This window comes from Astyanax mexicanus, chromosome 7, assembly GCF_023375975.1.
Source record: "Astyanax mexicanus isolate ESR-SI-001 chromosome 7, AstMex3_surface, whole genome shotgun sequence".
In the NCBI taxonomy this organism is placed as follows: Eukaryota; Metazoa; Chordata; class Actinopteri; order Characiformes; family Acestrorhamphidae; genus Astyanax; species Astyanax mexicanus.
In genome coordinates this window covers 55,192,501-55,208,362 of record NC_064414.1, presented here as the reverse complement: position 1 = coordinate 55,208,362, position 15,862 = coordinate 55,192,501, and the positions used below count along the sequence as shown (strand labels likewise).

The 15,862-nt window shown below is 40.1% G+C and overlaps 1 protein-coding gene across 1 annotated transcript in view; it reads left to right on the top strand.

Moving 5' to 3' along the window:
• Positions 1-916: 916 nt before the first annotated feature.
• The window catches only part of sh3gl2a (SH3 domain containing GRB2 like 2a, endophilin A1), a 54,218-nt gene continuing 39,272 nt past the window's right edge, over positions 917-15,862 (top strand). The window contains exon 1 of the mRNA XM_022685961.2: positions 917-1,101. Coding sequence (XP_022541682.2) covers positions 1,057-1,101 — 45 coding nt within the window. The 5' untranslated portion in view covers positions 917-1,056. The remainder of the gene's footprint in view (positions 1,102-15,862) is intronic.

Sequence of the window (15,862 nt, the reverse complement as noted above, 5' to 3'; positions counted from 1 at the left end):
GAGAAAAGACAATCTAATTAGGAGATGGATGTATGGATGGATGGATGAATGGAGAAGATTGACTGGTAGAGAGGATTGATGGATGGACGATAAAGGAAAAGACAATCTAATATAGATATAGAGAGATAGATGAAGTGAGAGATGGAGGGAAGAATGTAAGTCAAGGGGTAGACTTTGGGATAGATGAAATAGAAGAGATAGATGGATGGATAAATAGATGGATGGATGGATGAACAGATAGATGGATGGAGGAAAAGACAGTCTAATAGAGTGATAGATAAAGTGAGATATGGAGGAAAGGATTGAATGATAGAAGGATAGACTGAGACATGGATGAATGAAAACATGGAAAGAGTGTAGAAAGAGGAAAGGAAAAAAGGACAGTCTGAGGGAGGGATGGAGAGATGGAGTTATAAAGAAATGGATGGGGGGATGGAAGAATGGATGGATGAACAGATAGATGGTTGGAGGAAAAGCCGATCTAATAGAGAGATAGATAAAGTGAGAGATGGAAGAATGGAATGACAGAGGGATGGATTGAGACATAGATGAATGAAAACATGGAAAGAATGGGTAGAACAAGTAAAGGACTAAAGGAGAAAAGGACAGTCTGAGGGAGAGATGAAGAGATAGAGTGTGAGACAGATGGATAAAAGCATGGAGTAAACAGGTGGAGTGACCAAAGGAGAAAAGGACAGTCTGAGGGAGAGATGGAGGGATGGAGTTATAGAGGAATAGATGGAGGGATGGATGGAGGGAGGGAGTGATGAAAGATGGAAGGAGGGATGGTGCTGCGTATCAGAAGAGGGTTCCTGTGTGATGTCACGGGCGCAGGGTCGCGGTGATTGGCTCTCTGTGGTGTGATCCTCGCTAAGCCCCGCCCACTCTGCAGGACATCCCGTTGGTGGGAGACAGAGCGAGGATTTCACCTGCAGCACGACACGCGCCGCACACAGCACACACACACAGCACACACACACACACGCGCGCGCGCACAAACACACACAGCGGGTCAGAACCACACACTCGGCGCCGAACCGAGACCGAACCGGAACCATGTCTGTAGCGGGTCTGAAGAAACAGTTCCACAAAGCCACTCAGGTGAGCGGAACCGAGCTCGAGCCCGGATGTACCGTTTGTCCTTGTGTTTTTGTCCTTAGTGTGTGTGCGCGCGCGTGTGTGTGTTTACAGTGTGCGCGAGCACTGCGTCTGTTCTAGTTCGACCTGTTTTCTTGCTCACACTGGGCTCGTGCATCAAAATATCGTCCTCACGCGGATGCATCAAAATACCCGGATCTGAGCTGAAGGAATGGGGGATGTGTGTGTGTGTGTGTGTGTGTGTGTGTGTGTGTGTGTGTGTGTGTGTGTGTGTGTGTGTGTGTGTGTGGTTGTAAATCTCACGGGTGTTAATGCAACACTTCTAGTGCAGCACTGCAGTGTGTTAATGCAGCCTTATAAGCGTAGCCGTAGTGATGTGTTTTCATGCAATAATATAGCTGTTAATGCAACACTGTAGGTGTGCGTACTGGCCTGTAATGGGTTAATGCAACACTGTGAACACTTGCCTTTGATGTGTTAATGCAACACTGTATGGGGTTAATCAACACTGTAGGTATGAGTATTGGACTATAATGAGTTAATGCAACACTATAGGTGTGAGTATAAGCCTGTTCTGAGTTAATGTGGTGTGAGAATTGGCCTGTAATGTGTTAATGCAACACTGTGTGTGTGAGTATTGGACTATGATGTGTTAATGCAACACTGTAGGAGTGAGTATTGGACTATATTGTGTTAATGAAACACTGTATGGGGTTAATGCAACACTTGTGTAAGTATTGGACTATAATGCTTTAAAGAAACACTATATGGGGTTAATGCTACACTCTGGGTGTGAGCATTGGCCTGTAGTGAGTTAATGCAACACTGTATGGGGTTAGTGCAATACTGTAGGTGTAAGTATTGGACTATGATGTGTAAATAAAACACTGTAGGTGTTAGTATTGGACTATATTGTGTTAATAAAACACGTTGTATGGGGTTAATGCAACCCTGTAGGTGTGAAAATTGGCCTGTAATGTGTTAATAAAACACTGTAGGTGTTAATGCAAAATTGTGTGTGAGGATTGGCCTGTGACTTGTTAATGCAATACTGTGGGTGTGAGTATTTGGTTGTAATGTTTTAATTAAACACTGTAGGTATGATTGAAACACTTCAGGTGTGATAATTGATAGGTATTGTGATTATTAAACACTAGGTGTGAGGATTGGGTTGGGCTAGTGCCAATATTCATTATTATAGTTTACAGAGAGACTGTGTGCCCCGGTATAACCTCTGAAACGAATGTAACGTATAATATAATATATATATATATATATATATATATATATATATATATATATATATATATATATATATATATATATATAAAATGAAAGTTTTCTCTTGAGAAATTAGTTTTTACATTTTTTGTTTTCACATTTATTTAGCTAAGCTTATTTTTATTATTCTTACATAGACTGTTCCTAGCTTCAAACTCTCTTTCGTTTATATAAAGGAATTTTATAGTAGCATGGCCAGAGTCAGCCCATTGTAGTAGTGCGGACAGCATCGCTGGATCCTTTTCATATAATAAATATGTCTGCAAATATCGGTTTAAAAATATATAGACAGTAGCCGATGCAATGTATCCCTAACTGTTGGTGTGGGTATTGAACTGTAAAGTGTTAATGCAACACTGTAGATTTTAGCGCAGGACTGCAATGTATTGAAGAAATAATATTGTTAAAGTTTTATTTTGTTTACAGTATTATTTACTAAATGTTGGGCCTTGTGATTTTTGTGAGTAAGAGAATGTTGATTAAACTTAATTATACCACAGTTAGCTTCGACCCTGCAATGTGATTGGCTGAGAGGTGTTTTATGAGTGCAGTTATCAGCCGGTAATGCACTGTAACCGGAGCTCTCCATGTATTACTCCGCCACATACAGGTAACCTAGCAACAATGCAGCGCTTACAAGCCAAACAGCACAAATGCAGCTACAAACAGAGCAGAAATGGAATTATTTTAACTTGTGGAGTTAAAATAACTCAAAATCTTTTAAGAAACAATGATAATGGAACTGTGGTATAATCACAATAATACATTTGAGGTTCGCACTGAACCACAAGTGTATTATTGATTACACATATTTCAGATATAAGGACAAAATGAGACAAAAAAATATGATTTAATTGGGCTGTTCACATAAATTCAGCACTGTAATCTCAAACACTGACTTGTGTGGATCAGTGAGCAGTTACGCAACACTGTCCTCACATCTCTCTGACCTTTAACCTCGTCCACAGCAGCCTTTGACCTCAGTGACCTCTGAAACCGGACCGTCAGATGACTGATAGTGTGTGAAATCAACAGCTTTTTCCTCATTTCGCTTAATTAGCAATCACACCCACAACTCATTCATTCAATAATACATTAATATAGTAAAATACAGTATTTATTGATGGGTACTCAGGTTCAGGAGCAGGACTGTGTTTATTCCAGAACAGCAGGGCACTGAAACTGCAGTCGCTGTGCTGCTCAGTGCTGTAATGGAACCTAATGAATGAGTAATGGTTTTAAATGTTTAGTCTTACTCAGTAAATCTCATTCATTAGTTAAACGATTGAGATTAGAAGAGACTCTGGCTGAGCTTCAGTGTTTTCAGTGCAGCCCTGAGGAGGACTGACCTCCATCTGAGTCTCAGTAATGATTTTAAATACTTTTAAATGTTTATACTTACTTAATTCATCTGTTTTATTACATAAACAATTCAGATTAAGTGAGTTGCTCAGTTAAAAAAAAGTGGCTGAGAAAAATAAGCAGGAGTATTGATGTATGAGGCTAATGTAGCTAAGAACTAACAAAAGCTTATGTCTTAGTTAGCACTTGAGCTATGTGGCTAAAGTAGCTAAAATTTTATGTAAATAAATGCTCTAAATGAGAATATTTTTATTTGGAATTTGTGAGAAATGTTGTCTGTAGTTTATAGATTAAAACAACAATGTTCATTTTACTCAAACATAAACCTATAAATAGCAAAATCAGAGAAACTGATTCAGAAACTGAAGTGCTGATTTTTTTCCAGAGCTGTATACATAATCATTGTATTAAATAAGTCATTCCATACATTAGGGGTGTGGTATATCGTATGGTATGCAATAATATCGCCAACATTTCTGAATATGTTGAACAATATTATACCCTGAAATATGGTGCCATATCACCCACCCCTAATTATTACATCAGTGTTCTACCTTTTTAATGTTTTTAACAAAAGAAAAATACACACTGTTCTCATTTCCCATTATATATCTACTAGAGACAGATTATATCTGTCCAGTATCATTTATTTTACTTTAATCCTGGATATATGGAGATATATGGAGTGCATTATTATTAATATCATGACATTCTGGATCACTGATATTATTTTAGAGGCATATAGCCCACCCCACCATACACCCAATATTATCTGCTTCTAGTCATGCAAAATGAGAAAATTCTCAATATTTTGTAGTAAGCAAGGTTACAGGGCAGTATTAATAATATATTCTTTCTTCTTTTTTTTTGGATTGTGTACAAATAAAATATAAATACATTAAAATTACTATTAGAACGGCAACTATAAAACAAATGTTGCTAATATATAATGTAGGGTTGCAACGGTATGAGATTTTCACGGTATGATAACCGTCTCAGAAAATACCGCGGTATCACGGTTATCACGGTATCACAGTTTGTTACATATATTATTAAACTGACCCTTAAAGAAATTACAATAAAGGTTTTTGTTCAATTAACTATTTATTGTAGAAACCTGGAACAACTATATAGATAATGTCTCCTTAAAAAAAATAAACTGTACACCATTAGGTGAAGGAAACCAGGTTTTTCCACTACTCTTAAGGTCATTAAGGGTGTATATAATTATATATATATATATATATATATATATATATATATATATATATATATATATATATATATATATATATATATATACACACACACACACACACACACACACACACACACACACACAAACACAGGTGTCACACATTACATGTCCTCTAAGAAGTAAAGATCCTGTGTTTAAACTATTCAGTACAATTATTTAAGTTTAAATTATTTAATATCTGATAAACTGAGCCTGGGTCAGTGTCTGATCAACAACTGTTGTAAACGTCCGTTTTACTGCCAAGTTGGTATATAACCAGATAGAGGGGATTTATTTCTGAGTCTGGTTTTAACACATGAAAAACAGGCACGTCAGAATTTGAAAATTAACGCATGTAAATGAATGGCGTCTTTCACATCCAGTCCGGCGAGCACCTTTACACGGACACGTGAATCCGTCGTAGCACGCACTTCACGCCTGTACCTGCGTGCCCAAATTTCGGATAACTCAGCGCTTTTGCGGGCGCTTACCGCATGGGTTGTGCACGACTACAAAGAGATTTTATTTATGTTCAGATTAAAATTATAAACTAAACACATACTTTGCGCTGCACGGCGGGGTGGTGTTCTTGGAGATGGGAGAACAGGTTTGACGTATGTCCACCTTTAGCTGTGACTTTACGGCCACATTGATTATAAATCGGATAACCATCCTCGGGTGCGTTCGGCGGGTCTCTGAAATAGTCCCACACTGCTGATTTTAGTTTAGCCTTTTTTTAGGCGGACGGAGATTTGTTTAGTCTGATGCACTTTCTGCTCTTCTCACCGCTGTGTGCTGAGCAGCTGAAGCGGAGCAGAGTTGCGCATGCGCGGGTGAGTTTCTTGCGTTTTACCGGTAATAAGCAAACACACACGGTATGATAACCGTGCATTTTAATACCATGGTATACCGTGAAACCGGTTACCGCTGCAACCCTAATATAATGGAAACCTGTACCTCAGCAGTTAGCACTGGAGCTATGAAGCTAATGTTGCAAACATATAGTGGAAACTTATCCAAACAATTAGCATAGGAGCTATGAAGCTAATGTTGCTAATAAGTAGTGGAAACCTATTTTCCAACAGTTAGCACTGAAGCTATGAAGCTAATAAGTCGTGGAAACCTATATTCTAACAGTTAGCACTGAAGCTATGAAGCTAATCTTGCTAATAAGTTGTGGAAACTTATTTCAGAACAATTAGCATTGGAGCTATGAAGCTAATGTTGCTAATAAGTAGTGGAAACATATCATAACAGTTAGCACTGAAGCTATAAAGCTAATGTTGCTAATAAGTAGTGGAAACCTATTTTCCAGCAGTTAGCACTGGAGCTATGAAGCTAATGTTGCTAACATATAGTGGAAACTTATCCAAACAATTAGCATAGGAGCTATGAAGCTAATGTTGCTAATAAGTAGTGGAAACCTATTTTCCAACAGTTAGCACTGAAGCTATGAAGCTAATAAGTCGTGGAAACCTATATTCTAACAGTTAGCACTGAAGCTATGAAGCTAATCTTGCTAATAAGTTGTGGAAACTTATTTCAGAACAATTAGCATTGGAGCTATGAAGCTAATCTTGCTAATAAGTTGTGGAAACTTATTTCAGAACAATTAGCATTGGAGCTATGAAGCTAATCTTGCTAATAAGTAGTGAAAACTTATATCATAACAGTTAGCACTGAAGCTATAAAGCTAATGTTGCTAATAAGTAGTGGAAACCTATTTTCCAACAGTTAGCACTGAAGCTATGAAGCTAATGTTGCTAATAAGTAGTGGAAACCTATATTCCAACAGTTAGCACTGAAGCTATGAAGCTAATGTTGTTAATAAGTAGTGTAAGCCTATATTCCAACTGTTAGCACTGAAGCTATGAAGCTAATGTTGCTAGGTTAACATATAATGGAAACCCATACCCCAGCAGTTAGCACTATAGCTGTGAAGCTAATGTGCTAAACGTTGCTAAAATGTAATTGTAACTTATGTCCCACCATTCAATGCTTGAGGTATGAGTTTAATGTTTTTAAAAGTAATAGTAGCTTATTTTCCACAGTTTAGCACTGAAGCTATTAAAATAATACTAATATAACAATACTAAATGTTAATAGCTAACAGCTAATAACTGTTAACATATAGTGGAAGCTAATGCTGGGAATGATCACATCTTTGCATTACCTGTGTTTCAATTAAACATTTATATATCAAATATCACTGTTAGCATCGTTAGTGATAGTATTTAATAACATCGCAGAATAGGTCCCTCCATCAGTAACAGATTCTGTAATTACTGTATGTCTTTTACAACACTAGACAATGAACAATTTATTATGGCTTCATTGTTAGGATATAAATAAAATTTTCATAATTTAGATATTTTACCGTATTTTGAGAAATGTCTGTTTGGCAAAGTATGATTAATATAAAAATAGTCTAAGTAATTAAGAAAAACTTATGTTCTTTATTATTTTTAATGCACCATTTTATTGATATTTTCTGCCCTGGGGCTTTTATTATGAATCCAAATATGGCTAATTCAGCTAACTGGTGTTTTCTGAGATGAATTAATTTCTCCTGTTTGATATGATGTGTATGATATATGTACATAACTCTGGTCTTTAGTTATGAAGGTCAGATCTCCAGCAACATTATTCAGTACATGTTCTAATTCTATATTTTATGTGTATTTTGTGATTTATATATAAAGGGGTAGGGGGGAAAAAGAGAAACAGTATTGGGGCTCAGTGTTTCATAAATACTGCTTTTATCCCACATTAGATTTATATTATTAATATGTTTTTCTTTTTACTCTCATTTTAGTTAATAGTTATACTGTTCCAACATGTTTGTTAGAATTTGTTGCCGAAATAAAATGCTGAAATAAATGTATTAAATAATATTAACTTAATAATAAATTGTAAGTTTTTACAATTTATATATATTTAAATTTTCGTTGTTTTATACTAGTAGAATTTCATTCAGTGAGTGTGTTCGTGGTTTAGGAACAGCATGTTTTGATAGGTAATGGCTGTAAATCCTTATCCTTTACTACAGTATAATCTAATGCATGTTTTGTGTTGTGCAAAAACACACACACACACACTGTGTATTTCTGCAGCACTGTGGTTTACTAAAAAGCCTCAATTCTTAGAACAAAGATGACGCATATGTGAAGGTCAGTAAATTATAGAGATGATTTCTTCGTACATGAACACACACACACTCACACACACACACACACACACACACTGCCTGCTGTCCTTAGTTTGCAGATATGGAGGCAGATCTGGCTCCTCCGCAGCGCTGTCTGTAGTGATGTGTTAATTAGTGGCACACAGTCGGTGTTACAGCAGGAGCCGGTGGTGTTGGAGCTAAATCTGAGGCTGCTGAGATTCTCTCGTGTTTAGGCTGATTTTGGGTGTTTGGGAAGACAGAACACAGTGTCTCTCTGACTCTGAGTCTTAAAGCCGAGCATGCCCAGAAGCAGAGCTGCAATTCCCAGCCGCTAAGTCGCTGAACGGCGTCCAGATTCCCTTCAAACTGGCTGAGAGTTACTTCCTTTTGTTTCTCAGAAATCAAACCACTTAAATAGTAAATGATTCCAGATTTCCAGACAGATTTTGAAGGACTCTTGACCCAGACTTGACTCGAGTGATATAATCAAGCAAGACTCGTCTCGGTACCGCTTTAAAATGAGGCTCCTTTATAAAGTGTTTATAAATAGTTTAAAAAGGAGTTTATTTAATAATAATAAACAATAATACATGAGAGGGAGTGTTATAACGTGTCCTATTGGCACTGCTGTGATGCAATCAAAGCCACGAAGACTCTGTTCAGACTCCCAGCTGAGAGACTCGGTTCAGACTCCCAGCTGAGAGACTTGGTTCAGACTCCCAACCGAGACACTTGGTTCGGACTCACAGCTGGGAGACTCGCTTCGGACTCCCAGCCGAGAGACTTTGTTCGGACTCACAGCCGAGAGACTTTGTTTGGACTCCCAGCTGAGAGACTTTGTTTGGACTCCCAGCTGAGAGACTTTGTTTGGACTCCCAGCTGAGAGACTTTGTTTGGACTCCCAGCTGAGAGACTTTGTTTGGACTCCCAGCTGAGAGACTTTGTTTGGACTCACAGCTGAGAGACTCGGTTCGGACTCACAGCCGAGAGACTTTGTTCAGACTCCCAACCGAGACACTTGGTTCGGACTCACAGCTGGGAGACTCGCTTCGGACTCCCAGCCGAGAGACTTTGTTCGGACTCACAGCCGAGAGACTCGGTTCGGACTCCCAGGTGAGAGACTTGGTTCAGACTCAAAGCTGAGACTCGATTCAGACTCCCAGCTGAGAGACTTTGTTTGGACTCCCAGCTGAGAGACTTTGTTTGGACTCACAGCTGAGAGACTCTGTTTGGACTCACAGCCGAGAGACTCGGTTCAGACTCAAAGCTGAGACTCGATTCAGACTCCCAGCTGAGAGACTTTGTTTGGACTCCCAGCCGAGAGACTTTGTTCGGACTCACAGCCGAGACACTCAGTTCGGACTCACAACCGAAACTCTCGGTTCGGACTCACAACCGAAACTCTCGGTTCGGACTCACAGCTGAGACTCTCGGTTCGGACTCACAGCCGAGACTCTCGGTTCGGACTCACAGCCGAGACTCTCGGTTCGGACTCACAGCCGAAAGACTCGGTTCGGACTCACAGCCGAAAGACTCGGTTCGGACTCACAGCCGAGAGACTCGGTTCGGACTCCCAGCCGAGAGACTCGGTTCGGACTCCCAGCCGAGAGACTCGGTTCGGACTCCCAGCCGAGAGACTCGGTTCGGACTCCCAGCCGAGAGACTCGGTTCGGACTCCCAGCCGAGAGACTCGGTTCAGACTTCCAGCTGAGACTCGATTCGGACTCCCAGCTGAGAGACTCGGTTCGGACTCCCAGCTGAGAGACTCGGTTCGGACTCCCAGCTGAGAGACTCGGTTCGGACTCCCAGCTGAGAGACTCTGTTCGGACTCCCAGCTGAGAGACTCGGTTCGGACTCCCAGCTGAGAGACTCGGTTCGGACTCCCAGCTGAGAGACTCGGTTCGGACTCCCAGCTGAGAGACTCTGTTCGGACTCCCAGCTGAGAGACTCGGTTCGGACTCCCAGCTGTGACTCGGTTCAGACCCGTGTGTGCTGAGAGTGAACTGGGTGACGCAGGAGGAGCTGTGCAGACTTTATTTCTGTCCTGTTGGATGAAGTTCTCTGTGGGGAGGTAGGGGGTTCTTACATCATCAGTGTGTGTGTGTGTGTGTGTGTGTGTGTGTGTGTTAGTGTGTGTGTCTGGGGGGGATGACTCAGAGCTACTCTTTAGAACAGATGGTTCCTCAAATGCAGCAGAAACATCAGTGCATGCACTCTTACACACACACACACACACACACACATACGATCACACACAGCACCTCAATACATGGAGCAACACACACACACACACGCATACAATCACACACAGCACCTCAATACATGGAGCAACACACACACACACACACACACACACACACACACACACACAGCATGGTGGGGAATGGTGAGAACACTGTGTGCTGCACCACCGACCCCACTGCAGTCCTAAAGTCACATTCAGCTGCAATGACTCTCTCTCTCTCTCTCTCTCTCTCTCTCTTTCTAAGAGTCTCTCTCTTTCTCTATATATCTATCACTCTCTCTGTATCTCTGTCTTTCTCTCTCTCTCTCTCTAACTGTCTCTCTGTCTCCCTCTCTATCTGTCTCACTCACTCTCTCTGTATCTCTCTCTATTGTCTCTCTGTATCTCTTTATAACATTCTCTCTCTCTCTTTCTCACTCTCTTTTTCTCTCTCTCTCTCTCTCTCTCTCTCTCTCTCTCTCTGCATGTTTGTCTTGCTGTACAGCCAATATCTAAAATACAGTGTGTGTGTGTGTGTGTGTGTGTGTGTGCATGTGTGCTTTAGGCTAAATGAATCATGTGATGTCTCTGGGTTCTCTTGTCATCGCTGTGTTTCAAAATAGTTTACTGATGTCTGTTACTGAGTCATTTGAGTGTGTATGTGTGTGTGTGTGTGTGTGTGTGTGTGCGCTGGGTCAAAATAATGGAAAACAATCATTTATGATGGCTGTGTGAATGTGGTGTAGGGTGTGTGTGTGTGTGTGTGTGTGTGTGTGTGTGTGTTTAGAAACACTGTTTTGGTTCAGCTTGTTTTCTCCTCTCTCTCTCCTCTCAGGTAGTTGATCAGTAGTGATTCCGGTTCTTTTGGTTCTTCTGTCTTTTAGCGCTGAAGCTACGAGGAGAGAGAAGCTAAACAGAAGTCGAAGCTTAAACCATTATATTACATTACATTCTGACTACACGTCTAAATCATTACACACTCTCATCACACCCTGTGGACAGAGACAGAAAGAGAGAGAGAGAAAGAGAGGGACAAAACAGGACAGGAGAAAGAGCAGAGACTGACAGTTAAAGAACAAATGATGGAAATAAAAGATGTGTAAGAGAAATGACAGGAAAAGAAAACGGCAAACACGGAAGACAACAGGAAAAAGATTGGGCAAAAAAGGAACAGGAATGGATGGATAGATTGATTCCTTTAAGACAGGATTGGAAAGGGACAGAAGAGGACAGGAAAAATAAGGGGTAGAACAGATTACAAGGGCGTGACAGGAAGGAGAAAATACTGGGAAAGAAAACATAAGGAAAACATAAGGAGAAGACGGGAAAGAAAGGAAAATGGACAGAACAGAAAAGAATTAGAACTGGGATGGATGATGGATGGATGGTTAAATTGATGAGTATTCTTTATAACATAAAAGAAAAGGAACAGAACTGACAAGGAAAAAAAGAGGGATGGATGAATGGAATCGATTGATTTATTTACAGCAGAAAAAGACAGAAAATGGACAAAAACATAAGAAAAATGACATAAAAGAACATAAAATAAAAGAAAACAAACAGGGATGGAAGGATAAATAGATAAATTGCTTTATGACAGAAATGGAAAGAAAGAGGAAAGAGGGACCGGAGAGGACAGAGAAATAACAGGACAGTGAGGGAAACGTGAGACTGTGTTTTTTCTTGTTACTGTTCCTATAATTGCTGTGCCGAGTTAATCTTAACAGACAGTACATAAGATAATCTGTGTGTGTGTGTGTGTGTGTGTGTGTGTGTGTGTGTGCTCTTAGTGCCTCAGCAGTCTTAGACAGATTTAAATCCTCCATCTTTGATGTGTGTTTATTTCTTTTTGACTCCTTCAGTCCACTCACACAAACACACACACACACACAGTGCGTGATATTGACGAGGTGACAGTGTAAGCACCCTCAACTAGGGCTGAATCGATTAGTCGATATAATCGTTGATTATAAAAATGTATCGACTCCAGATGTTCATTTTCAACTAATCGTCAATTAGTAGCACTGCACAAATTACTGGGGACAAAAACTCGCCCTGCGTCTCCAAAAGTGCCCAATCACAACAGATTTCAGATTTCCTAACTAAATATCAGCATTTTCCACATTCAAAACACTGAAAATAAGAAATGTTCTCGACGTTTTAAACCAATATTGGAAGCTATAAACAGTAGCCGTGCCGACAGCAAGCAGAGAGGGAGGGAATGGCAGAAATAATCGCTGACTAATCGGAAAAATCATTGGCAGATTAGTCGACTACTAAAATTATCATTATTTGCAGCTCTACCATCATGTACTATTAGAAGCCTAGTTAGTGTTGTTTAAAAAAAATGTATTTAAGTGCTAACTGATCCTCCTGGTGTTTGGGAGTGTTGGGCACAGACTCGCAGTATTAGGACTTGGTCTTGAGGGATTTAGTAGAACAAAAACAAAACAGCTGGTGAAATATTGCTCTGTTTCAGCTGTTATTCAAAATATGCATAGTTGGAAAAGGTGTGGTTTTTGTTTGTTCATAACTTTGGGGTGAAAACAATAGAAATTGTGAAATACAGTAGGTCTCTGATGATGATGATGCTGCACATGAAACTCTTCCTCAACCTCTTCCTCATTGTCTGCAGCAGCTAGTAAAAGAAAATATTCAGAAAAAAACGAGTCGATCAGGAAAAGCACCGTGTCTACATCAACCCGCCAATTAGTATTCATGGCCCCGCCCACCTTGGATCGGGACTGCCCACAGACAGCAAAGCTGAAGCCGGGCAGCGACGCCGTCTCGCCAGATAGGAGCTAACAGCGCTAGAAACAGCATGCAGTTCATTCCTGTGTTATTTGTGCGAATAACACATCAGTGTTTATATACTTTACCCAGTAATTCAGAGCTAAGAAACAAATGGTTAGAATTAGTCTATGGAGGAAAAACACCACCAGCCAAGTACAATAGAGATGGGTAGGTGTATGTTTAAAACAGTTCTGTGTACACTAGTTAAAAGTGGATTTTACTTTCTAGACCTGGACTACCCACCTCTGTGTGTACGTTGCTATAGATTTAAATAGGATCTCCGGTGGATTTGGTGTTTTACAGAGACTCTAAGACTAGGTCAGTGGCTGAACTGCACTTAGCAGTTTACATATATTACTTACACATGTTGTAAAGTAATATATGACATTGCAAAGACTGTTATTAGTGTAAAAAAATGTCTTTATTTTAACTGTTGTTCATCTCGCTGGTGATACAGTACTGTCAGCCATGAATAAAAAATGATGGAATAAGACCGTTAAAATATGAAGTGTGTGTGTGTAATCTATGAAAAAGGAGAGAGAGAAAGAGAGAGAAAGAGATTGAACTGAACCTGCTGCACTCTAAATCATATCCGATCTCCATTTTTCTCTGCTAGTGGAGATTATACTCTCTCTCTGTGAGACGGGAGGCTGAGCTGCAGGGTGATGTTTTATTCAGGTGGCTGTACAACACGTTCTGGGCTTCACACACTGCAGAACACACACACACACACTCATGCTGGTGTGTGTAAAATGTTCATAAAAATATTAGATTAGATTAAGGACTATATTTTGTGTAGTAACTCATAACATGTTCAGGATGTATCATCAGGTAAAGCATCGACATCTCATGCTAGCAGAGCTTCAGCCAGTATTTTCTTATTTGAACTATGTGATATGTCACAGTAACCTGTGTGGGGTTTATTCTCCAAATTTTCCCGCTTCTTTTCATTTACACAGTCCCATTTCCTCATACCAGGTGTAGAACACAGCTATAGAAAAAGCCGAGCTGAATACTTTTCTGCTGAACAGTTAATCACTGAGCTTCAGTAAGGTTGCTAACCATAGCTAGTTGTTTTTTCACCACTAGTAGCACAGTAGATACAGTAGATAAAGTATACAGAGAAACAAATACAGAACTACAATTAGATTTTTTGTACAACTACAGAGTGAAATACAGATCTGAAAAAAATAAAGAGACTGCATCAGTTTCTGAATCAGTTTCTCTGATTTTGCTATTTATAGGTTTATGTTTGAGTAAAATGAACATTGTTGTTTTATTCTATAAACTACAGACAACATTTCTCCTAAATTCCAAATAAAAATATTCTCATTTAGAGCATTTATTTACAGAAAATGAGAAATGACTGAAATAACAATAAAGATGCAGAGCTTTCAGACCTCAAATAATGCAAAGAAAACAAGTTCATATTCATAAAGTTTTAAGAGTTCAGAAATCAATATTTGGTGGAATAACCCTGGTTTTTAATCACAGTTTTTTCATGCATCTTGGCATCATGTTCTCCTCCACCAGTCTTACACACTGCTTTTGGATAACTTTATGCTGCTTTACTCCTGGTGTAAAAATTCAAGCAGTTCAGTTTGGTGGTTTGATGGTTTGTGATCATCCATCTTCCTCTTGATTATATTCCAGAGGTTTTCAATTTGGTAAAATCAAAGAAACTCATCATTTTTAAGTGCTCTCTTAAAAACGAGATCCTAATGGTATGCTTGTTTAGTGTGTATAATGTGAAATAAAGTGTGTGTGTGTGTGTGTGTGCGTGTGTGTGTGCGTGCGTGTGTGTGTGTATCAGATGAAAGCGTGGGTCAGTGTAATGACTGTAATGACTGGTGTCCAGCTTTCTGCTGACAGGCGGTCCAGCCCAATTGCATTGTGGGAACAGACGTAGGACACTAATCACAGGCTACAGTGACTCAGCAGCTCCATCATTACTCTATCATTACTGCAGAGATACAGCATCGTTACTCCTGCAGAGATACAGCATCGTTACTCCTGCAGAGAGAGATACAGCATCGTTACTCCTGCAGAGAGAGATACAGCATCGTTACTCCTGCAGAGAGAGATACAGCATCGTTACTCCTGCAGAGAGAGATACAGCATCATTACCCCTGCAGAGAGAGATACAGCATCGTTACCCCTGCAGAGAGAGATACAGCATCGTTACTCCTGCAGAGAGAGATACAGCATCGTTACTCCTGCAGAGAGAGATACAGCATCGTTACTCCTGCAGAGAGAGATACAGCATCGTTACTCCTGCAGAGAGAGATACAGCATCGTTACTCCTGCAGAGAGAGATACAGCATCGTTACTCCTGCAGAGAGAGATACAGCATCGTTACTCCTGCAGAGAGAGATACAGCATCGTTACTCCTGCAGAGAGAGATACAGCATCGTTACTCCTGCAGAGAGAGATACAGCATCGTTACTCCTGCAGAGATACAGCATCGTTACCCCTGCAGAGATACAGCATCGTTACCCCTGCAGAGATACAGCATCGTTACTCCTGCAGAGAGAGATACAGCATCGTTACTCCTGCAGAGAGAGATACAGCATCGTTACTCCTGCAGAGAGAGATACAGCATCGTTACTCCTGCAGAGAGAGATACAGCATCGTTACTCCTGCAGAGAGAGATACAGCATCGTTACTCCTGCAGAGAGAGATACAGCATCGTTACTCC